General features: G+C 34.2%; 1 protein-coding gene across 1 annotated transcript in view; it reads right to left on the bottom strand.

The window, feature by feature from the left end:
- The window catches only part of LOC145287758 (N(6)-adenine-specific methyltransferase METTL4-like), a 769,319-nt gene that overhangs the window by 279,500 nt on the left and 462,147 nt on the right, over nucleotides 1-27,672 (bottom strand). The window contains exon 8 of the mRNA XM_080135539.1: nucleotides 7,916-8,007. Coding sequence (XP_079991665.1) covers nucleotides 7,916-8,007 — 92 coding nt within the window. The remainder of the gene's footprint in view (nucleotides 1-7,915; nucleotides 8,008-27,672) is intronic.

Here is a 27,672-nt window from a genome sequence, read left to right as displayed (position 1 = left end):
TCCCCATGTTAAGAATGGCTTTTTAAATAATAACATTATTATTTCAACACGGATCACTAAGTAAGTAAGTTTCTTTTTTTTTACTTATCGAGTTAACAGAAAATGAAATCTTTCGTCAATTCGTGGCTGTGAAATGAATCGAACCGGAAGTTCAGTTTTACAACAGAACAGATTCGCAGTAACGGTTAAAAAAATATATATTTATTTTATTTAATATTTTAATAATTCGCGAGGTAAATTTATTTCAATAACATAAAAACATACCTCGACTCTAAAGATGGGTTGTCTGAAAATTTCAAATAAATTGGTAACGTAGAAATAGGGTTTTATTATTTTAGAACGAACCAACATTTACATTTATATATATATATATATATATATATATATATATATATATATATATATATATATACTGTATTAACAAAACCAAGACTTCAAAAAAGGGAATTGATGGCAACAAAAAGTGTATTTACTTGTAAGTTACAATTGTTTCAATACCAGTTGGACAATTTCAAGCATTATGGCGTTTGAAAATTTTTACATAACCATCATTTCTTCAATGAAATACACTTTTTGTTGCTACCAATTCCTTTTTTGAAGTGTTAGTTTTGTTAATACAGTATATTAATGCTCAATTGTGAAATATGATAATTTTGTAGCTTACTTTTTAAGTCATCTCTCTTTGGCTTAAAACTTATATGAAAATTTACTGAATTATACGAACCCAGTAAAAAAACTCAGTATATTACAAACAAGTCTCTCTCTCTCTCTCTCTCTCTCTCTCTCTATATATATATATATATATATATATATATATATATATATATATATATATATATAAGTATGTATATATATGTGTGTATATATATATATGATTATTATTATTATTATTTATTCGAGGGTAAACAGTTACATTTGGTCGCTACAAACAGTCATCTGTTTCAGTCAATGAGACTTCGTCAGGCGACCTTGAATCATTCGACGCCATAGAAAAAAAGCCTTATTGACTGAAACAGATGGCTGTTTGTAGCGACTAAAGGTACCCTCGGATAAATAATTAAAAAAATATTTTGCTCTTGTAATCGAGCACTATCTAACAACGTCATTGTATTCATTAGTCCCTACTTTTGAACATCTCAAACCTGAATTTTATATATATATATATATATATATATATATATATATATATATATATATATGCATTTTAACTGATTGCATTTATTTTACAAAACGATAAAATTTAAATATGCTTGATTACAACCCTACTAACATGGAAATGCCTCAGAATCATTTGTGGCATATAATGCTTTATGAGTTCAAGAAAGGAAACTCAGCAGCTGAAGCGTCTAGAAATATTCCATTTTGAATTGTTACCACCTAATGCAACAATTAATGCTCAAATCTACTGTCAGCAATTAGAACGTTTGAACCAAGCTCTGAGGGGAAAACGACCTGCTCCAGTGAATCGAAAAAAGATGATGCTTCATCAGGATAATGCACTACCCCACACAGCAAGAATCCCTGCATAAAAGGTTGAAGAACTTCGTTGGGAGAAAATTCCTCATCCACCCTTTTCTCCTGACCTTGCTCCTTCAAAAACTACCTTTGTTTCGTAGCTTACAAAATCATTTGGGAGGAACAGCTTTTGTAATGCAGAAAGATGTTGAAACTGATATTTATGAGTTCTCCCAATCAAAGCCAAAAGGATTTTTCAGTGATGGAATTAATAAGCTTGTTAATATATTGAAGGAAATCATAATCAAGGAAAGTATATTAATGATTAAATCTTTAATGAAATTTAACATTTGGTCACTTTTTTTCTTTTTTCATAAATTCGGACAGAACTTATGGGATGACCCATTGAGATTAAAAATTACAATTAAATTTACCAAAATGATCCAAGATGGTAAAACTAAAGTATATTATAAATATTAAATATATTTTTTTGCCCTATATTTTGTTCGCGCCTTTTAACATCTTTTTGTCTGGGTCATTTTGACATTTGCTTTTTTACTTTATATTTAATTCTATCACCGTTTCATTTTTTTTCCTCTTCTTCTTCCCTGATCTTTCTTATTTACATATTTACATTATGTCTTGGCAGCCATGTGAAAAGCATAACTTATTTTTCTTTTATTAATATTATTGGAATTTTCCCCTTTCCCTTGTACATATTTCTGAATTTTTCCATGGATTTCGGCCTTTTGGATTATTTTGGACCATCTTCCAATTACGTGATTTCCTTGGATTTTACTTGTGCAAATGGAAATTCAATTAACTTTCTTGGATTTATATTTTTGGATTTTACCGTCATTGGATTATTTACCTTTCACCAGACTATCCATTCACGTGCAATCACCTTTTTCTTCGCCATATTCCCTCTGCTTCACTTTTTTGTTATCAAGTAAGATCTTTGACTTACTTGTTGTTTCATCAAATACTTTTGCATGCAAAATCCGATCCTGCATTTTGCTAATTCCTACCCTCTGATGAGAAGGAAAGTATTTCTTCGAAACTCCGCGGATTAAGGACTATCCACTAATCTAGTGTTTCCTTTTCAGATTAAATATGTTTTAACTCATTTCAAAGTGTTTTTTAACATGTTTTATTAACTATTTGCTCGCACCCCTCCCCTGTTCACTCTTCCACTCTTTCATCCCATAACAACGAACATTTCTGTAAAAGTCTGAGGAAGCTACAGACGGCCAAAAAAAACGGCTGGATAGCTGAAACAATAATGTAACTTAAAAGAAAGATACGGTAATAAAAAATAAAACGTATATATATATATATATATATATATATATATATATATATATATATGCACATATGGGCGTGGCTCAGAGGCTAAGAAATGAGGGTGGAGAGTTGTATGTTTTGATTTGGATTCTAGCTGGTGGTACCCAAGTCATATATATTTTTAGTTTTGATCTCACTAATATATATTAGGTACAATATAATAATCAATAGAGGATTGGCTCTATAATAATAAATATGTAATCTGCATGAATTAAAATATCATATTTAATCGTATCTTACGGCCAGGCAATGCCGAATGATCTGCTAGTGTTACATAAAAAGATAAATTATTTTTTCATGACATGGTTTTAGATGAGTGCACCAAAAATCTTCAGACGGTCTAATCTCTGAGGTTGGGGTCGATTTCAACCATCAGTTATCAGTTAATAAATATTCCTCGAATTTCAGATTCTTTGGAATAGTTTAAACGATCTTAGAGGACATAATATGGGTACAGCCTCTGATTCAAAAAGTCGAATACCCCAGATTTTCATTAAATTTGATCCATGATTATTAGACACTAACTAAGCAAGATTTCCTGAATTTGAATTTCTTCTTAAGAACCATTAAGCTTAAGCCTTAAATATTTTCTGGCATCAAAATCATGCAATCGCTTTTGATCAAAAATTGGAACAAGGATTCTAGACACAAGGTTTAGTATCATTATATCCTGATTTTCACCATTGAGTCAAGAGATTAGATAGCCATTTTCTGAAACCAGCTTGCCACTTAAACTGTTGCGAAAACTATTTTATTGGCTGATGTATGCGGACATGCTGATCAATATGTTCAGATTTTTATTTGCAGAAATATCAAACCTAAAATCGATACCAATATTCGATCTAGTCATCAATCAGTTTACCAATTACTTCATCCAATGAACCACGGGTTCTTGTGGACAGAAAGATTTCTGAGTTTGACAAGATCCACCTTAAGAAAGACTAAGGTCACATCGACCAAAACGTGGTGAAAATAACACTCAAGATGAGAACTATAGTCTGAATAATTTAAATATGTATTCTTAGTATCGTCTGCACTGAGGATTGAACCTTCAACCTCCAGAAGAGTGTCACTTAAAACTGAATTTTATTTGGCGATTTATCTGTTACGGCATGGGTGTTTGGCAGGTGCTCGTCTGAACTCCAATCTCTGATCCCCCCTCGCCAATCTTTCATGAAAAACACCCGTCTAGCTGAATCCACTGTGAAACATTTCCCCCACTCTTTATCTGTGCCTAAATCAAAACGTGGATTCCATGAACAAAGCTTCTTTCTTAGAACTGCACGCCTATGGAACTCTGTTCCATCTGCCTGCTTCCCACCTGACTACAACTTGGATGTCTTCAAGTCCAACGTTAACAAATTCCTAATGAACCGCCCCCTTAAGTAAACACTTCATCAAATATCCACACTAACGTACTGTACTTGCAATAACCCTTATCCCTGAGTGGCTTCCGGGCCTTGATAAGTGGTGACCACCGTGTAAAAAAACCAAAACAAAAAAAAATCCTTAGTATCAATCAATAATTTCAGCTTTGTATTTGCACAAATATTGAACCTGTTCACAAAACCTAAATCTAAAATCGATATCAGTATTCGATCTTGTTATTGATTGGTATTGCTTGCGTCTTATCTGCTTATCATTCATGTAGACGTTTACAAGTTTTTTTTGTGAAGTCAACACAGCCAGGATTTTTACCACGGTAAACTCCAACATCAACAGTCTCGACCATTCTTATAATGACTTTTCCCCTTTTGATAGGCGATATAATGCCATTACTGTGCAGTTCTAGGAGGTCCACCTACCCAGGCTTTGCTTTCTCTCTTCAAGAAGGGGTTAGTTTATTGCTATTCACCTTAGGTTCCCCAACCAGGGAATGCCGACAGGCCTGCTCCGACACGTTTTTTGCAGCTCAGAGTGTTCCACCTCATCGGGAGTGCTGATTTGTTTATCTCACTTACCTACCCTTGTGTCACATTTCTTGTGGTGGGAGAGAAAGAAATATCCAGTGAAGCAGGATTCTTGATTAGGAATAAGATGAAGTATCTGTTTTGATGCTACCTTGGCCTATTCTATCTTTGGTTATTAATCTGTGTAGAGAGTTACAAGTTTTTTTGTTTTTTTTGCGTAGTCTGTTCGACTGAACACAGAACAATTCTATACATTCCATTCGACTCAGAGAAAAACAAAAAAGAGGGAGATGGCCTACTATTTCAGATGTTTTTTTTTTTTGGGGGGGGGGCAAAAGTTACATCTATTTTTTTTTTTTTTTTTACTCTTTTTTAACCCAAACAGGAGATATTGCCACTTGAAACATAATGGGGTTACTATTAGAATCATGTCTAAAAGAAGATTGTGGGGAGTTGAGCAGCGAGATGTCTGCTCACATTACATTTAAACTTCTGCAGGTTAGCACAGTCAAGGAAGCAGGAAACAGGGAAGGAATTCCAAACTCTAGCAGTCTAAGGAAAGAAATTATTAGAGTAGAAGGCTTTCTGGCATCTAGATATCTCAACAGTGAAGGGGTGAGAATTTGCCGTTTGTCAGATTAGTCGGGTGTATGTATGCCAAGGGGGCACAAGTGCTAGGAGTTCCTTAGAGCACATTCCATAATGTTGTTGAAGGAAAGAAGCTTAGTCTTAGTAGCATCAAATGTTACCAACCATTTACGGCTTCATTCCACAACAGACTGAAAAGTTCCTATTCACCATTTTTTTTTTTGTAGATTGGTTTTGTGTCAAACTTGGACAGAGTAACAAAAACGAGATCTTATCTGAAATATACTTACTCCATAGGCAAAGGTTGATTCTTCTAGCTTTCAAAAAAAATTTTTTGGTCCCCCCCCCCCCAACCAAAGAAGGGTGGACCAGTAAATTCACTCTTGTCCGTTTGTCCGTTCGTCTGTTCGCACTTTTCTCAATAATTATGCCTTGGAATTTAAAAAATTTTGCCCAAACATTAAACATGATATGAGTAAAAAGTAACAGAACGGATTTGCCGGGAAAACTCCGGTTACCCCCCCCCCCCCTGGGGCCTTTTGGGTTAAAATGGATAAAATTGACACTTTTGTGCTTATTAAATAAAAAATGGATGCCTTGGATTTTTATAAAACTCTCTCAAAAGTTGCAGCTAACTGATTTCTATATAATTTTGTTTGTCTATACTTCACGATAATTCTTGGGTATGCCCCAGGGGTTCTTTAAGGGCTAATAAAAGCACTCCATTTTCGGGTCACTTTTACCATATTTGTCCAAAATTTTCTGTGTATATCTATTTAACAGTTTTGCATGGTGCTGAACTCAAATTTAAATATGTTAAGGCCTTGGGGACTTTTGGGGCTAAATGGTGAGGGGGGGGGAATAATGGACTTAGTCATTTCTTTTTTTGCATGGTGCAGAATTCAAATTTACATATGCTAGGGCCCAAAACTGCACTATTTGTTCATTTTCACCACTGAGAACTTTTGGGGCTAAATGGGGGGGGGGGATGCTGAACTTAGTCATATGTTTGTGCTTCGTTCATCCAAAATAATAATACTTGAATTCAAAACACATGTGGAGAAATGATCTTATGTCGCCATATATATACAGTGTACCCCTGATATAAGAGTTTTGAACATAAGAAAACCTTATATAAGACAGATTTTCTCAGGTCCCAAATTAGAGCCTGTGTTAATTTACAGTATAACCTGTACATAAGAGCGCTGTAAGGAACTAATAGGAAGTTTATTATATCCGGGTTACACGGTGTATATATATATATATATATACGGCTATATATATATATGTATATATATATATTATATAAAATTATGTCAGTGGGATTTTAATATGATTTTAAAATTTTAATATGATGTATATGAGTTTTAAACAAATAAACGCCTTTCTCCAAATAATCAATTATCGTTTCGTTATTTCAAGAAGACTTACGATATTTTTCTAACAAAAAAATAATTGGGTCATTTTTTAATGTTATCTCATTGACTTCTAAAAGACCGGAAAAAAACCCCCAAAAAATGTAACAAAAATAGAAAGAAAACAGTTCCCATTTCTCATTTACTTTATTTATATATATATATATATATATATATATATATATATATATATACTAGCAAAAGTACCCGTCGTTGACTGTGTTCAAAAACAGTCTACAGAAAATGGACTCTGATTTATGAAAGTATGATAGGTTATGAAAAGGAAGGGTTGTAAAGAGATAGCTTCGAATTTGGGGGTATCAAAACCAAAGCAAAATATGATGAAAGTAAAAATAAAATAGATAAACCCCATAATTTATTATACCATACCTGTTCACACTGAAACACTTATCACAACATTCTGTGGATCTATATTAAAAAAAACTTGTTAAACTTTGTGACATATTTCCATTCTATGGAGGTCAGGTGCGAACGAACACCCCATAATTTTATTATACCATATTTCTTCAAACAGAAACATAATTATCAAAGTATACTTACGCAGATAGATATGAAAAGTCTTTATTAAAGTTTGTGCCTATTTCCATTCTATGGAGGCCAGGCGCGAATGCAGACCTCACAATTTCATTATACCATCCCTATTAAAGTTAAAACATACTTTTCAAAGTATTATTATGTACATCTATATCAAAAACCCTTATAAACGTTTTTTTTTTTAATTTTTAAATTTTTTATTTTCATACTTTGTGGACCAGTCGCGAACGCAGACCCCACAATTTTAATGAACCACCGTTCTGTCAGATTAAACATACCCATTCCTGTGTCTCGATACATCTTCTATCATTATATGTAATCAGTTTTTTAAAATAGTCAACCATATAGGAGCCTATTCGTGACCAGACACACATTCAGCTTGATATTATATATTTAGCAAGAGACTTTTTTTAATTGAGATTTTAAAAAGCAAAAAACAACAAAAAAAGAAATGGATGTAAACATTCAAATTTGAAATCCACGCATAGAAAACGACATCGCAGACTTAATCTATCAAATTCTAATTGGGTGGGGGTGCGGGTTAAAGATAATTCTGGAATGAAAAAAAAATAACAAAACAAAATAAAAAATAAAAAACGAAAAAATAATTTAAAAAAAAAGAAAAAATGAAGGAAAGATTAGACTTACCTCATTACCCCAACTGGTCCACCCAGGCCATAAATTTCGAGCAAACAATTCTAGACATTTTGGATTACAACTCAGATATGAAGAAAGAATCTCTAGAAAGAAAAAGAATATATATATATATATATATATATATATATATATATATATATATATATATATATATATATATATATATATATGACTACTTCATTTAATCACATAAATTAATATACGAAAATATAAGTTTATGAATAAAGTTTCAGTATTTACTTCAACAGTGCTCAATACATAGGTAGAGCAAGGTAGTAAGTTATAATATATATATATATATTTTAAAACTGCAGATAAGGTCAGAAAAACATTGGTACTGTCGGTTTCAAGCCTAATATAAGGGGGACCAGTTAATAGTAAATAAAGTTAGGCTCCCATCAGCCATTTTTTCTGTACCAAGAGTCTAACATTATTTACCATTAGCTGCAACTCCTTATGTTAGGTTTGAAACCGACGGTACGAATGTTTTTCTACAGTTTTAAATAAATAAATATTAAGTTCTTATATTAAAAAATGTTCTCCTTTATAGTCGAGCACTTTGCTGGAATTCTTTCCCCAAAACAGTGGACAGTTTTCTTTTTTGTTTTTTTTTACATGAAGATCACCACTTATCAAGGCCCTGAAGCCACTCGGGGATAAGGGTTATTTTGTGTACAGTAATCAATGGGATAGTGTTGCAGTATTCATTAGTATTGGAGATTTGATAAAGTGTCATTACTTAAGGGGGCGGTTCATCAGGAATTTGTTTATGTTGGACTTGAAGACATCCATGTTGAAGTCAGGAGGGAAACAGGCAAGCGGTAGAGAGTTCCACAGGCGTGCAGTTCTAAGAAAGAAGCTTTGTTCATGGAATCTATGTTTTGATTTAGGCAGAGATAAAGAGTGGGGAAAATTTTTGACAGTATTTTCAGCTAGACGGGTGTTTATCGTGAAAGATTGGCGAGGGGGGACCAGGGATTGGAGCTCAGACAAGCACCTGCCATGGAAATAACGATAAAACAATAGGCTCACAACGTCTCTTCTGTAGGAGAGAGGTTGCAGGGAAGAGAAAAGGGCATCCCCCACTAAGCCACGAAGTCTATTTTGTACTCTGTCAAGGCAGGATAGGCTGTTTTTAGCATCTCCTGTCCAGATATGGCAGCAGTATTCCATCCTTGGGCGTACTTGGCTTTTATATAGATAGAGAATTGCATCAGTAGTGAGATATCTTCTGGAGCGGTAGAAGGATCCCACCATTATTCCAGCAAACTTGGCAACAAACTTGATGTACATGCTCCATTTCAAATCAGGAGTAAAGTCAAGCACAGAAGCTTGTCAAAACATGGGGCCTCCCCTAGACGAGAGCCATCCATTTCAATTGATGCCAGATGGGGATCAGAGCGTTGATGATGTAAAGATAGGAGCTTGGTTTTAGATGCATTAAAGGTAACGAGCCACCTCTTCCTCCACTGTACCATGCACTCAAGATCAGAGGAGAGAGAATCAGAGAGAACTTTGTCATTTACGGCCTTTGATGTTTTGCCGTAGATGGTCGTGACATCAGCATAGATGTCAACGAATGATTTAAGTATGTGTTTTGGGAGATCATTGATGTAGATCAGGAAATATATATATATGTATGTATATGTTATATTCCTAAATACTTAGGAAATAAAGACAAACGTGAGTTACACCGAGTGGTATGTGTAATGGGGTTTATTTATAATACAGAAACGTAAGGCTGCTCGCCTAAGGTAAATAGAAGTACATAGTAACAAGTATGGGGAAGAAAGTCTGATAATCAACACGTAAGACTATCCGTCTTACTGCGACTGCTTGTCTGCCGCTGTCTGCCGCTGTCTGCCAAACAGTCCAATATATATATACAGTTTGTAACCGGTGTATAGCCAGTTATGTTCCTTCACAACAGTATATATAAAAGATGAGGAATAAAAGTTAGATATAACTTTATTATATGATCAGAACAAAAAGTAAAAGTAAAAAAGAAATATATATATATATATATATATATATATATATATATTATATATATATATATATATATACACACTCACACACACATACATACAATATTTATTTTTAATTATTCTCTCCTTTTCTTTTCGTTTTTCATTTATGTAAATGACTTTAATTTATTTTATTTTTATATAACGTGACTACCTTTTTGATTAATATCTGCTATAATTTTCTTTGCAATTTTCATATATATATATATATATATATATATATATATATATATATATATATATATATATGTATATATATATATATATTATAAAATAATAAAAATAAATAAAAAAGTATATATATATTTTTTTTTTTGAAAACCTTGCAATATCCGACATATTTCATATTGAATGCTAAGAGAAAAGCCACACAAATATTTTCCAGGATCAATAATAAAAAATCATATACACCAGACCTTTCTCTCATAAACAAACGTCTTCTTTTACCTACACACACCAATAATACAATAATCTGTAACACACTAAACAAACTAGAAATTCCTATCGTACAAACCACATCACTATCCATAAGACAAATATTAAAAACTACGAAACATCTCCAAAACAAACCAGTTTCCAATGGAGGTATATACACTATTCCTTGCCAAAATTGCCATCATAAATACGTTGGTGAAACCCAGCGTAAATTAGAAAAAAAAGACTCAGTAAACATAAAAGAGATATAAAAATAGCAATTCTCTAAGTGCATTATTCTCTCATTCATTGCAACATAATCACACCTTTGACTTTAAACAAGCAAAAGTAGTTAAATTTATTTCAAATAAACCGCGCCGGAGACTTCTTGAATCTGCGCTTATCGCAATTTCAAGCACAATTAAACAACGTGCAGGTTTCTACAATATAGCGCCATTAATAAGTAAACTTTTATTAAAAGAACATAATTTAACTGTAGACACAGGTCAACCTTCTCACACCATTGAAACACCCGCTGTAATAATTAATACAATCAATAAATTACATAACAAAAAAAAACACTTATTTCATTTCTGTTACACACCTATATTTGAATTTCAACGGATATATTTCTTTCCAGTAAGAATATTAACTGCATTCATATCTTTTAAAATTACATTAACGACTATATGACGTCACTAAAATTTCCCTCTCTTTAACAGCGCAAGCCCCCCACCCCTCCTTTTTGAATTTCCAACGCCTTTTTCCGTTTTCTCTGAAATAGAACTGCGTCACACTTTGCACGTGAAACATTTTCAAATATTTTGTACTGGTATTTTTTCTTTCTTAATCTCATTCATCCAGAGGAAGTCTCGAAATAAAGACGAAACGTTGATGAACACATAATACGGTTTGTTCCTTTTTATTTCTCTATTTTATTGGAATACTATTTCCATTATTTTCATCATATATATATATATATATATATATATATATATAGTTTTTGTTTAAATATAATTATCCACTGATTCATTCAAGAATACTTTAGAAATTTCTAAAGTATTCTTTGTCTTACTTAGAATAATAAAAAATCCTTGATTTGAATAAAGGTTTTTTAATTTCATTGAATCACTATATATATATATATATATATATATATATATATATATATAGATATATAGATATATATATATAGTAATTTATAAAATATATATGGCGATTAAGCTACACTGAATATTCCGCGTTTCATCCACTCTAGGACTCTTCAGGCTTCTGCGCGAATTCTGTGGTTGTTTATATGTGCATATATGTATGTACACACATATATATTTATATATGAACTAACAATAAAAAAAACAAAACACTAACCTAGTTTTAAAACAGATCCTTTGTCCGATAAATGCATGCCCATTGGCTGATAGGAAGGGCACGGTGGATACTAGAGAGCTGATTGGCTAACTAAAATCTCAATAGAAGAGGAGCATATAAAAACGATAAACAACCACAGAATTCGTGCATAAGCCTGAAGAATCCTAGAGTGGATGAAACGCGGAATATTCAGTGTAGCTTAATCGCCATATATATTTTATAAATTACTAACTGGCTCTACCTATGTATTGAGCACTTTTGAAGTAAATACTTAAAGTTTACGCATAAATCTATAATTTTGTATATTAATTTTATGTGAGTAAATTAAGTAGTTATATATATATATATATATATATATATATATATATATATATATATATAGGGTGTCTAAAAAGTGACTGAAGGATTAAAAATGTTTGTCATTTTACCATTAATCATTATTTTTTTCTCTATTTCAGATATGTTACAGATAATATTTTTGAAAATTAATTATGGATAAGTATTGCTTAAACAATGTACGTAAGTTGTGAAATTGTTTTGCCAAAATCAGGGCTCAATTGTTTTGACTCCACGAGCTTATCGACGGCATTTTCACTATGCAGTGCAGCTTGTTCAACACTTGAAGCCTGAAGATTTTCAAACAAGGGTTCAATATGCAGTCCAAATGAGAGGACTTGTCCGAAATTACCCCAATTTTCTGCAAAAGTTGATTATGTCAGATGAAGTCATTTTCATTTGAATGGATTTGTTAACAAACAAATCACAGATTTTGGGGCTCTAAAAATCAAAGGGCAATTCATCAAAAGCAGTTGCATCCCATAAAGTGTACTGTATGGTGTGCAGTAACAGACGAGATTATTGGACCTTATTCTTTGAAGATGAAGACAGAAAATGCTGTCACTGTTACTAGAGAAAGATACCGGACTATGATTACAGATTTTCTGTGCACAGCAATTCAAAATAGGCCTGGATTATGGTTCCAACAAGATGGGGCAATGGCACATATGGTGAGAGACACCATGGAACTTCTCAGACAATGCTTTGGCGACAACATTATCTCTCGCTATGGCAATGATAAAATGGCTACCATGTTCCCCATACTTGGCTAACATTCAGAGATGCATGTGCTGCACATGGACTGCTTGATGATGATAACCACTGGGATGCTACATTACAGGAAGCATCTACATCTGCCTTGGCACATAATTTGAGACATTTGTTTGCTATTATGTTAACTACCTGTGCAGTATCTTATCCAACACGACTTTGGCATACACACAAAGAAGCATTAAGTGAAGATTTCCTTAGGGAACGCAATCAACATCCTGGGGCTGGTATAACTTTTACAGACAAAATCTTCAATACTGCTCTGGTTCATATTGAAGATATTACATATAAGATGAATGGTAAAACACTGACAGATTTGGGTCTTACCTCACCTGATAGATCTAATACACATCCTATTGTTACTGCTTGGACACGTGAAATTAGCTATCAACCACATGAGCAAGCATCAATTGTTCGGGACGGTATTGCAAAACTAAATAGTGAGCAAATTCATGTTTTTCGAACTGTAGTTAATACTGTTGAAGATCAGCAAGGTGGCCTTATATTCCTTAATGCACCAGGAGGAACAGGAAAGACATTTGTTACTAAGTTAATTCTTGCAAAAGTAAGGTCAGAAGGAAAAATAGCTGTAGCTGTGGCATCATCAGGTATTGCAGCAACCCTTCTTCCTGGTGGTAGAACAGCTCACTCCACATTCAAATTGCCATTATCATTAATAAAAGATTCTATTCCAATTTGCCATATAAAACGAGGATCAGATTCAGCTAAAATTTTACAGAATTGTTCCTTGATCATATGGGATGAATGTACAATGGCACATAAAAAAGCATTTGAAGCTCTAGATAAAACATTGCGTGATCTCAAGTCACGTGATGTTGTCATGGGTGGCATCACACTTTTATTATCTGGTGACTTCCGACAAATGCTTCCTATTGTTCCACGTGGAAGTCCTGCTGATGAGCTCGATGCTTGCATTAAATTGTCATATTTGTGGAAGTACATCAAGACTGTAACCTTATCTACAAACATGCATGTCCATCTTAATAGTGACCCATTGGCTGATAAATTTGCTTCCATACTTCTACAAATTGGAGATGGCAAAATTCCAACAGACAAACATGGTAAAATTGTAATTACTTCAAGTATTGGATCAATTGTTTCCTCACTCGCAGAACTTTGTAACAAAGTTTACCCAAATATAGCTGCAAATTATACTAATCCTCAATGGCTAACAGAAAGAGCAATTTTAGCTCCGAAAAATGATATGGTACACATCATCAATGACCAACTGCTTGATGAAATTCCAGGTGAGGAACAAATTTACACTTCTCTAGATTCTACTGTAGATAATGATCATGCTGTACAGTACCCTACAGAATTTTTAAATTCCTTGCAATTACCTGGTATGCCACCACACAAATTAAAACTGAAATCTGGATGTCCAATTGTGTTACTCAGAAACCTTGATGCTCCATGACTATGCAATGGAACAAGATTATGTGTAACACGAATGCAACCTCATGTGATAGAAGCAGTCATATTGACTGGTGTAGCTACAGGCGAATTGACATTTCTTCCTAGAATACCAATTATTCCATCAGATTCAACAATTCCATTTAAAAGGCTTCAGTTCCCAATAAAATTATGTTTTTCCATGACAATAAATAAGTCGCAAGGACAAACCTTGGCAGTGGTTGATCTGAACTTAGCTTCTTCTTGCTTTAGTCACGGACAGTTTTATGTAGGATGTTCACGGGTAGGTTCTCCACACAATCTATATATATTAGCACCAGAGGGTAGAACATCAAACATTGTGTATCCAAGAGCTTTATACAAATAGGAAAGCCAATTCTCCCTTCTATTATTATTTATAGTTATTTTTTGCTGTGAATTATCAGCATGACAGTCTCATAAGTATTGTCCACACTCCACCCATATTCCTGTCAGGTCAATGTTTTAAAACTCTGATAGGAAATTCTTATGGGAAGTTTCTAATCTTTTTCATTATAGAATGTGTACCTTTTTCTATTCAAAATTTAATTTAATACAACCGTTCACTTCTTTCATGTTAAGTTACTTAAAATCACTAAACTCAGTTGCAGTGCTCCGTGGCATAGTGGTTAGCATGCCGGACAATTCACATTATATTTTCACATTCGCGCTGACCTACCGTAGTCTTTTTTTTTTTTCATAAACACCTAAAATGGATTTTCTTGGTGGCCGAGTTGTTAACATCGCATGTTTTTTTTTTTTTCACACTTAATTTTCCAACTTCGCCCCAATACTCCGGGTTTGATCCTTCCTACTTACCTAACATCACTTTTTTTTTTTTAAACAATCCCCACCCCGGAAACAAACACCCGGGCAACGATTTTTTTTTATTCTTTTGTTTTGATTTACTCAAAACCGCACACACCTCGAAACATCCGAGCAACGCCGGGTACCCCTGCTAGTATATATATATATGACAGATACAAACAGAGGCTGCAGAAAGTATGACACAGGCGACCACTTTGTTTGGATTTGAAACTGACGGTACCATGTTTTTTGGATCTTCTCTAACATGTGTTGCAATATTTTTTATATAATATAATGGTATGATTAAAGAAAATTGGGGGGTTCTATTCATCGACACTGGTGATAGGAACCAACCAATCAAATGGAGCCACATTCTGCTAGCAACCAATCAGAAACTGAAATCATTCCATAAAATTGTTGGATCTATTAGAATTCCTGCGTACAAATTTTCGTATCCACACAAGAAAAATCTTTGCTCTTGATCTGCAAACGTTTCTTTATATTCTTGTGTATAAGTCTAGTTTTTTAATATTCTTGTGTATAAGTCTAATTTTTGGGAGACGATTTTAAGGTTACTTTTTGGGGGTCGACTTATACGTAGGCAATGTTTTTGGAAATGTGAAAATGTTGGAAAAGCTCGGCACTCGATCATAACATAGAAAACGCCATTTTGTTTGATGCTCCTGGTATATAACGATAAACCTAGTAATTAATTGCAATCTTTCCGAACCCCACTGCACTTAATGCATGCATTCACATTATTACAGTATATTACGGCTCATGCAATGTATGCGTTTACGTTATTATGGTACGTGACATAAATTATATCTAAAAACATTAACTGCACCTGGAATTTACAGCATGTTATTGATCAGAATGTCTGATTAACAACATTTGCGTCCGTTGCATGTAAGTATGCAGCGGGTTGGTTCTAAATATGAAAATCGAATAGACCACACTTGCGTTTGTGGATGCCGAGAAACAATTTATTATATGTCTCACAAAAAAAATCACCAAAAAAGAAATTATCTGTGCAAGAAAGAGCCATGAGACAGACCATTTAATTTGTCTAGAATCTACAGTCGACTTATACACAGGTAATACCTAAAATTATACAATTTGGTCTTTGACGAAAGTTGAGAATTCAACTGACTTAATTTTATATCATTAGCAGTAGATAGCAGTAGGTTAACCATATGCTAGATATCCTTCACGGACCAAAATGCCATATTCCAAAAATCATGTAAGTTGATCAAGTAGTATTTTTTTATACACCGTATATACTTGTGTATAAGTCGAATTTCTGGTAGATGATTCTAAGGTTATTTTTTGAGCGTCGACTTATACATAGGTAATGTTTTTGGAAATGTTGTCAAAAAGCAACTCAGCACTTGATTATAACATAGAAAACGCCATTTTGTTTGTGCAATCGGTATATTCAAGTAATTAATCACACTGCTTCCAAAACAGCACTGCAGTATGTTTGCCAGCATGTATGCGCATGCACAGTTTTTCAGTGGGAGGCTTAATAATAGTTGAAATAGCTCTTGCAATGTTCACTCTCTAGACGTGGCTATAGGCCTAAGTTTGATATGATGTATTCAGTGATGATATGACGTTATTTTTAGTAGGTTAGAAAATGTAGTATTTACGATATGTCGCTCTCCCTTAAGTTCAACAAGTTTTAACAATTTAATGGAACCACTTAATGGCACTTAACACATGCGTTCACAGTATTACGGTATATTACGGCTCGTGCAGTGTATGCGTTTACGTTATCATGGTACGTGACATAAATTATGTCTAAAAACAGCAACTGTACCTGGAATCTACAACATGTCATTAATCAGAATGTCTGAGTAGCAACATTTGCGTCCGTTGCATGTAAGTGTGCAGCGGGTTGGTTTTATATATGAAAATCAAATAGACCACACTCACATAAATGTACATATTATCATTCATGGATGCTGAGAAACAATTTATAATATGTCTTACAAAAAAAAAAAACACCAATAAGGAAATTATCTGTGCAAAAAAAAGTCATAAGACAGACCATTTAACTTGTTTAGAATCTACAGTCGACTTATACACAGGTAATACCTAAAATGGCGCAATTTTTGGTTTTAAAATACATATCGACTTATACACAAGAACATACAGTGTACAGATTGGCTTTCAAGTTAAAAATATTTCTTGGAAATCTTTCAACCTTTAAAACTACATGCTAAAGAGAAAAACACTTTTAATCCCAAGTTCTCCATTTGAAAATTCCTTTCTTGTTGTAAGTGACCCAATCTTTTGCAATCACTGCATTAGTTTGCATTGAAAGAATTTATGATAGTCTTAATATTATTGTGGGGATCATCAGTTATTTACCATGAAAAACTGTTTCAGAGATTTAAAAACAGAGCAGTATATTCAAACATGGCTCCTCAGCAGTGTTATTCAAACACCACCTTTATCTCATGACTTTCCACATACTTAGGAAGATATGAAAATATATTTATGACAATTATTCTACACAAAAGCTTCTAAGTTTCATCCTCGTAGATAATGTCAGGCTAAAAATTTTAAATACACACACACACACACACACACACACACACACACACACACACATATATATATATGAAAAAGGAAAAAAGAAGAAACTTTTAAAGTTCAAGACTTATACGGATCAGCAAAAAACTTTATTTTTCTCCCACATATATACAGTAAAATATATTTATGACAACTAAGCTACACAGAAGCTTACATATTTCATCTTTGTAGATAATGTCAGGCTAAAAACTATATATATATATATATATATATATATATATATATATATATAGCTAACTATATATATATATATATATATATATATATATATATAGCTAACTATATATATATATATATACATAGCTATATATATATATATATATACATAGCTATATATATATATATATATACATAGCTATATATATATATATATATATATATATATATATACATATACATAGATTCTCTCATCAAAAATGATGAATAATTTCTGTGAGTCAAGTCGCAACATGTATGCTTTCAGTATTTTTTTTTTCTGTATTCCAATATGTCATCAAACTGGGTTAATTTTCTTCAAATTTCACACAAATAATTAAGTTAATGGACTTGACAATATTTTTTAGATATCGGAATGTCTTTGATAAGTATTAATAATCCATATATATATATATATATATATATATATATATATATATGTATATATAAATATATATGATGGACTTTCCCGTCGATTTTGACGTATGATCTTCCACCAAAACAACTAAGTTGCTCGGAAATCCACACAGATGATTTGTTTATAGTGGTGAAGGCTTTGTGTAGAACCAACCACACTTACTTACTTATTACTACTAACCTTTGTCAGTGCAGACGACTGCCACAGGACAGACTATACAGTAGACCACAGGTTTTTACGTCAGCGTTTTCTTCTCCTAGATGCATGTCTGACGAAGCGGGGGGTGCATCTCTCCTAGTGAATTAATGTGCCTCCAGATACCAATACTGGAAATTTCTATGACTCAACGCAGTACATACAGCACTTTGCCTTCCTAAATGGTCACCCATCTGATATTCGCCAGGCTCAATGTTGCTTAACTTCGGTGATCTGACGAGAACTGGTGTGTCAATGTGATTGTGCCATATATATATGTGTGTGTGTGTGTGTGTATATGTATATATATATATATATATATATATATATATTTTTTTTTTTTTTTTATTCAATTTTCACCCCAAACAAGGCACAGTGCCACTTTGAAGCAGGGGGCTACTATTAGGGAATTAATTAGCGGGGTCATTATGAGGGGAGAAGAGTAGAAAGATGTTTGTTAACATTACACTTAAACTTCTGCATATCATTGCAGTTGGGAAAGCAGAATCCCGGAAGGGAGTTCCAAAGACCCACAGTTCTGGGCAAGAAACTATTGGAGTAAAAGGCTTTCTTGCACCTAGGGATCTCTACTGTAAAGGGATGAGATTTAGTAGCTTGTCGGGTTTGTCGGGGGTAGTTACGTCGGGGAGGTACAAGTGTTTGCAGTTCGTCAGAGCATTCACCATTAAAGTATTTGTAGAACAGGCAGAGGGATGCAACATCTCGTCGATGGGACAGAGGTTGAAGCCTAGATGACAGTTCAGGACCTATCATGTTGGTGACTCTTTTTTTAACCCTGTCCAGGAGCGAGAGACAAGCAGCAGATGCACCAGCCCAGATGTGACAACAGTACTCCATACATGGGCGAATGGTTGCCTTATAGAGGTATAGGATACTGGCAGGCGTAAGTAGTTTTCTAGCACGGTAGAGGGAGCCAACCTTCCTTGCAGCAGCCTTGGCAATGCTCTCAATGTATCTATTCCAGTTCATATTCCCTGTAAACGTTAGGCCGAGGAGTTTAAAAGAAGTACTTTCAGGCAATGTGTTCTTGGCCATTGCTATTGGTGGTAGAGAAGGTTTCTTGTAGTTATTGAAGGAAACAAGCTTAGTCTTAGCAGCATTGAATGTGACCAACCATTTTTGTCCCCATTCCACTACGGATTGGAGGTCGTCCTCTAGTGTTTCTGCCATTGCCTTGGATATGTGTTCATTTGTTTTCCCCTCATATCTGTTATAGAGAGTGGTGTCATCGGCAAATATACCCATCTCCGAAACAATATTATCAGGGAGGTCGTTTATGAATATCAGGAATAATAGAGGTCCAAGGATAGTCCCCTGAGGTACTCCCGCATTTATGTCATATTGTTTGGATGTATGTCCGTCAAGGACAACTTTGATTTTTCTATTACTTAAGAAGGATTTAATTACATTATGAATTCTTCCAGTGATTCCATATGATCTAATTTTCCTTAGAAGACCATCGTGCCATACCCTGTCAAAAGCCTTAGATATATCAAGGGCTACCGCTCTACCCTCCCCTGTTTTATCCAATGAACGGTATATACGTTCAGAAACTACAGTTAAGATATCTGCTGTTGAACGGGCTTGCCTGAATCCATATTGTTTGTCAGTCAGGAGTTTAGCAGCTGTTAGGTGCTGGACTAGGGCTTGATTAACTAAGGACTCAAATATTTTGGCGAAAAGCGGGAGGAGGCTAATGGGGCGATAATTTAGTGGGTCAGTTCTTTCACAAGAATTCTTGAAGACTGGTACCACAGAGGCGGTTTTCCAGCAGTCGGGAAAACAAGATTCGTTAAGGCATTTATTGTAAAGTTTGGACAGAACTGGAGCAACCTCGGCAGAGCATTTTTTTAATAGCACAGCCGGGATGAGATCTGGTCCACATGCTTTTGTGTGTGTATATATATATATATATATATATATATATATATATATATATATATATATATATACACACACATTAAATGATGAAGTCAAATTTATTACCAAGACTCTTTGCAATAATGGTTTTCCATTGCAAATCGTGGAATCAACTATTAAAAATAAAATTTCTAATTTCAATAAAATTAAACAGGCATCTGTCGACAAATGCCCTATCCACCTATGCCTACCTTGGCTAGGTAATATTAGTGAAAGATTTGTCAAGCAAATTTCTTCTGTCGTACAACAATGTTACTTTGCATCAAATACCCGTGTTGTTTTTTCTTGTAAACCCATTTTGTCCTCAATTTGTAAAGACGTTCTTCCCCCCTAACCATAACAATTCTATTATTTATTTATTTAAATGTAGCTGCGGTGTGCGCTACGTCGGGCGGACGTCTCAAAGATTAGATAATAGGGTAAAACAACATGTTCCATCCAAAATTCGAAATGGAAACTACCTACCTTCGGACGTTTTGAACAATACCCATGGCTCATCTATAGGAGAGCACCTTATAAATAATCGTATTTGCGCTTTGAATTTTAGTGCGGACTTTTTTTCCATCCTTAGTAAATCGCACTCTCTTTATCATCTTAAAATTCTAGAAACTATATATATTAAGACCCTGAGATCTTCTCTTTGCAAACAAAAAGAGAATCTCTTAGGGCTTAATCTAGTTTCTATTTAATAATTAATCCATCCCCCCCCTCTTTTTTATACATATGTTCCCCCCTAATTTTTCATCTCCGATTCATTGTTCCCCCCCTTTTCTTTTTAAAACGTAATTAAGCTCGATTTTAGCTCTGTTGAGCGAGCTTCGAAACCGGTCAGCTGACATATTCATTTTTATTTTTTTAATTTCACAATCTTAAATAATGTTTTCGAACAAGTTTAAATTTAGTCTTTACATAGCCATAATAAAATGTTGTACCCCGCAAAAATATTTAAATATATATATATATATATATATATATATATATATATATATATATATATATATATATACATATATATGTGTGTGTGTGTGTGTGTGCGTGTGTGTATATATATATATATATATGTGTGTGTGTGTGTGTATATATATATATGTGTGTGTGTGTGTGTGTATATTTATATATATATATATATATATATATATATATATATATATATATATATATATATACACACAAATGAAAAAGGAAAAAAGAACAAAATTATATATTCATCATGATTGGATCATTCTATCACTCCAGAAGGTATCTCACTCCCAACCTGTATAAGAGCCAGATTGTCAGTCCTAAAATGGAGTACCCTTGTCACGTCTGCGCAGGAGCTGTTCGGAGCACCCTATCCTGCCTTGACAAAATTCAAAACCAGCTTCAAAATCTAGCAAGGATAACCTTTTTCTTTCATGCAACCTCTTGTCCACAGAAAAGACATTCCAAGCCTTTCACTGTTCTAGTGTTATTTTCGTGGCAAATGCTCGTCTGAGCCTCAATCTATCGTCTCTCCTTGCCAAACTTTCACAGAATACAGTCATCTAACTACAACCACTACCAATAATTACCCCCACTCTTTATCTAAATCTAAATGCGAATTCCATAAACAAAATCTTTTTCCTAGCACTGCTTGCATGTGGAACTCTATTTTGCTGGCCTGCTTACCACCTGACTATAATATGGTCGTCTTCAAGTCAGACTTAAACAAGTTCTTGTTGAGCCCTCCCCTTCAATTATCAAATTATACCCAGTTTTCATCACTAACGATTATTATGCTGTTATCTCGGTGACAACTGTCTACTCTTTAACCCTTATACGTGGTGACTCTCTTGTAAAAAAAAAAATTATTGTCTATAGGATAGCAAATGGCTAAGTTTATAAACATTGTAATAACATAATAATAGAATTCTGAAATAAGCATGGTGAAACTGCATTAAACGTTAAAGAGAGATACGATAATCACAAGTAACTTTAGAATCTATATATTAATACTGTAGTACCTTTAACGTACATACATGTGTCACAGTTTTCAGTTTATAAATTATTTGATCGGGAGATCCTATTTATTAAAAAGGAGGATAGAAAGTGATAACACACTACGAACATTACATTAGTATGTAGATATGATAATTTTATGTTCGTAGTGTGTTATCATCTTTTATCCTTATTTTTAATAAATAGGATCTCCCGATCACCAAAGACTCAATGTAAAAAAAAAAAAAAATTAAATAAAAATAAATTATATTGCTTTTGGGTCGTACATGAAACTAAAGTATACCTTCTTAGTCTTCTGGCTAAGATCCAAGGGTAGTATCTGTTCTGCTTAAAAATGATAAAATTATACCGTGGGATTTCCGTTTGTGCCGAGCGTCAATACAATGCAAATATGTCATAGATTCCTATAAGTATATTGGAGATAAACCATAATAACCAGATATATTCTGACACTACATTAACCAGATTACTTAGATAAATAATTTTACAGTTTCAACAAAACGGACTCTATTCACACTAAACGTCTACAGAATGCCCAACAGCAATATATTACACATGAAAAATGGCGCTGTGGAATTTTCACAGGTCCCACTAGTAAAACTTTGAAATGCAGAAAAAGAGAAAGAAAAAAGGTAAACTCAGAATGTTGGTACTAAACAATTTCGCAAACTAGAACCCCCCGGGCAACACTGAATTTATTTGCAATAAAATGAATCCGATTCTTCAAGCAGTTTGCTTTCTTCTTTCTCTTTCCGCTTGAGGAAGCAATCTTGCACCAAGTGCTCCGCATGCTTTGAGGCAACAGCATCACCATTTATGCAAGCATATATAACGCCAAGTTAAATACCAAGAATGTGTGTGTGTGTGTGTGTGTGTGTGTGTGTGTGTGTGTGTGTGTGTATGTGTGTGTGTGTGGAGAGAGAGTTGGGCATAGAAATATTAGTTCCGGATAATTAGATAAATCTATGGACTTTACACACCTAATCTAACACAGCAAAGATAATTACATTATTTGGAGTAAACACAATAATTTCCTATGGATGGGCAGGATTCAGATAAGATATTTCAAAGCCAATCCTGCAAAAGTAAATTGGTTGCGGTCAATGGTTTTGAGATATTAGACAAAACTCAGGCAGACATGGAATATTATCTCTAGCTTTATAAACTAAGGCATGTCTATATCCCTAATTATATATAAACGGTACTTTATCTGTGTGTGAGTGCGTGACTTTGTTCCCTATGGGTTCCAAAACGGCTGGGCAAATTCTTAAAAAATTTTCACACAAATGTACCTATGTCAATCATTTTGAAATATTAGATGAAACCCAGGCAGACATGGAATATTAACTCTTGCTTTATAAACTTAGGCATGTCTTTAGCTCTATCTGGACTTATATGTAAAAGGTACTTTATCTCTGTGTGTTAGTTTGTTCCCTATGGATTCCGAAACGGCTGGGTGATTTTTTTTTTTTTTTACACAGATGTACCTTATGTGTCTGGCAGTGTTCTTAGATAGGTTTTGTATCGGAATGTCTCCAATAAGCATCAAAAATTGATAATCGAAAAAATCCGATCAAAGAAGGAACAGTCCAATATTAACCAAAGTTAACACACTGATACAGCCTTACATCACAAATGCATTTTAAAAGTTTTATCACAACACAAGCAGAAGGGTCTAGCATGTAAAATCAACTTTAGGTTCTTTAATAAGACAGGGGCGCGTTTGAAATGAAGGTTTCTGTTTAGAGCACAATTGAACCACGATACTTGACTTTTGCATTTTAAACTTTAATCCCAACGAAATAATTTTATAAAAATCAACTACAGGTTCTCTACAGTGCAATGTAGACTGCAATGTATTGTGGACTAAGTCACTTTTGGGAGGCATGTGAGGCTTCATCACGTTCGTAGGTTCCGACAATCAAAATCAGTTTGATTGAAAAATGGATATTGGAAATGCGAAACATTTATTGATCCTTATTTAATTTAATGAATTTTGGCACACAACTATTAGGTGTAAGGGGTTCAAATGTAGGCTATATTTAGTTTTAGTTTTAATGAATGCATGTCAGAGAATTATCGCGGTGTGAATTGTCGAAAAAATATTACAAGCTTAAAAGCCTCCACTTAAGCTGCCTTTGAAAATATATATTATTATGAAGTTACAAATAAAATTAATATCTATTTTCTTTTTATCAGGAATTTGTTTATGTTGGACTTGAAGACATCCAAGTTGTAGTCAGGTGGGAAACAGGCAAACGGAAGAGAGTTCCATAGGCGTGCACTTCTAAGAAAGAAGCCTTGTTCATGGAATCTACGTTTTGATTTAGGCACAGATAAAGAGTAGGGGAAAATTATTGACAGTGGTTTCAGCTAGACGTGTGTTTTTCGTGAAAGATTGGCAATGGGGGACCAGAGATTGGAGCTCAGATGCGCATTTGCCATGGAAATAACAATAAAACAAGGACAGGCTTGCAACGTCTCTTCTGTGGGAGAGAGGTTGCATGGAAGGGAAAAGGGCATCCCCCACTAGGCTACGAAGTCTGTACTCTGTCAAGGCAGGATAGGCTGTTTTTAGCAGCTCCTGCCCAGATGTGGCAGCAGTACTTCATCCTTGGACGTACTTGCCTAAATCTAAATGAAGATTCCATGAACAAAGCTTCTTTCTTTCCCAAAACTACCCACCTGTGGAACACTGTTCCGCTGGTCTACTTCCTGGTTCAATGCAACATGATAGCCTTCAAATCTAATATAAACAAGTTCTTTTTACACCATTAACAATTACTACACTACCACCTTACATTCATTACCCCCTTATCCTCGAGTGGCCTTTGTGCCTTGATAAGTGGTGATTCCGGGGGGGGGGAGACTTTGATGGTTTAGTCACATTAAAAATATAAATCAGAGTTCTTGCTATATTTTAGAATTTTTGTGATGAGGATTGATAATTTGGATTATTCGGATTATTTGAACTATGGTTCTCATCTTGAGTGTAACTTTCACAACGTTTCGGCCGATGTAACCTCCAACCTTCTTCAGGTTTATCTTATCGAACTTCACAAGAACCCTTGACGTAACGGATAAAATACTAATTAATTTAGTTCTTATTGACACTTTTCTGGAAGTTAAAGGTTCAATCCTCAGTGGGACGATATTAATGTATTTATTTGCTTCCCCACCAAAGCAAATTAGGCACAAGGCCGTTTTTAATGTGGGGTAAAAACCAGCTCCCCTAAAAGTAGGCAAAAAGGGGGCACTCTGGTTACCAAAAATAATAATTGTCCCAGTATAGAGGGTTTCCCCTCCATTGACTGGGACAAATTATCTTAAGTGCAGCATCTGCAGAACAGATACTACATTTTGATCCTGGCCTGAAGGCCAAGAAGTATTTTTTTGCTTCCCCACTGAGCAAATTAGGCACAAGGCCGCTTTTTAATGTGGAAAGAGAGGGAGAGGGGAGGGAAAAGGGGACCAGCTCCCGATGGGTAGGAAATGGGAGCTGGATAGTGACAATTGGTATGAAGGGTTGCCTCTACATTAACCAAGGTCTTATATGTGGGGTTACCCCCACATATCGTCTTTGCTTGCAGTATTTGCCGGAACAGATGGTATTTATTTGCTCCCCCACCGAGCAAATTAGGCACAAGGCCGATTTTTAATGTGAGGAGTTAAGGGGAAATGGGGACCAACTCCCCGGGGAGTAAGGGAGCTGGATAGTGACAATTGGTATGAAGGGTTGCCCCTACATTGACCAAGGTCTTATATGTGGGGTCGCCCCCTCATATGGTCTTTGCTTGCAGTATCTGCCGGAACAGATACTACATTTTGATCCCGGCCCGAAGGCCAAAAACGATATTAAAAATACAATTGTGAACTACTTGAAGCTTCTACTTGGTTATGGCTGATGGAACGAGAACATGTTACCTTCATAGATAAAAAAAACGGTTCTGTTGGAAATTGCATATAGATTCTGGAGTTCAGCAAGATGCGTATGAAGAAGGCTGAAGGTTACATTGACCGGAATGTTGTGAGCATGACACTCAAAATAAAAACACTAGCCTGAATAATACAAATAATATGAAGTTTTTGTTAGTATATGTAGGTTCAGTTCACAGGGGAAGATCAAGAGAAACATGGGAGGAATAAGGATTAATTTAAAAGAAGAAGGGATAAATGAAGACCTGGTCGGAGATAGTTTAGCTCAGAAACCAATTTCTAAAAGATAAACATGGATTTAAGAGAGAGAGAGAGAGATAAATGAAGACCTGGTCGGAGATAGTTTAGCTCAGAAACCAATTTCTAAAAGATGAACATGGATTTAAGAGAGAGAGGGATAAATGAAGACCTGGTCGGAGATAGTTTAGCTCAGAAACCAATTTCTAAAAGATAAACATGGATTTAAGAGAGAGAGAGAGATAAATGAAGACCTGGTCGGAGATAGTTTAGCTCAGAAACCAATTTCTAAAAGATAAACATGGATTTAAGAGAGAGAGGGATAAATGAAGACCTGGTCGGAGATAGTTTAGCTCAGAAACCAATTTATAAAAGATAAACATGGATTTAAGAGAGAGAGAGGGATAAATGAAGACCTGGTCAGAGATAGTTTAGCTCAGAAACCAATTTATAAAAGATAAACATGGATTTAAGAGAGAGAGAGAGATAAATGAAGACCTGGTCGGAGATACTTTAGCTCAGAAACCAATTTCTAAAAGATAAACATGGATTTAAGAGAGAGAGAGGGATAAATGAAGACCTGGTCAGAGATAGTTTAGCTCAGAAACCAATTTCTAAAAGATAAACATGAATTTAAGAGAAAGAGGGATAAATAAAGACCTGGTCCGAGACAGTTTAGTTCAGAAACCAATTTCTTAAAAAAAAAAAGGATGAATTTTAAAGAAGGAGAGATGAATAATAAAGTAATACTTCGTCATGCCTGGACAGAGATAGGTTACTTTGGAAGTTAATTTAAAAAAATGCATTCAACACATGCCAGCATGTAAAATGGACTTTAAACCTAATCGAATGATGATGATGATGATGATGATGATGATGATGATATTAGAAAAATTTTACCAAATTTTTAATGAAAAAAGTTTTAAAAATACATAAAGTATTTTAAATAAGTAAAAAAAAAACGTACAAATAAAAAAAAAGTACATTTTTTTTACAAATTTAAAACTAAGTTTTAAAAAATTACAAATTAAAAAAAAGTAAAAAAAATGTAAATATCGAAAAACTTAAAAAAA

This window comes from Euprymna scolopes, chromosome 11 (genome assembly GCF_053919585.1).
Source record: "Euprymna scolopes isolate OS-2025 chromosome 11, ASM5391958v1, whole genome shotgun sequence".
NCBI lineage: Eukaryota > Metazoa > Mollusca > Cephalopoda > Sepiida > Sepiolidae > Euprymna > Euprymna scolopes.
The sequence above is the reverse complement of the archived record's forward strand: the minus strand, read 5'-3'. Positions and strand labels throughout refer to the sequence as shown.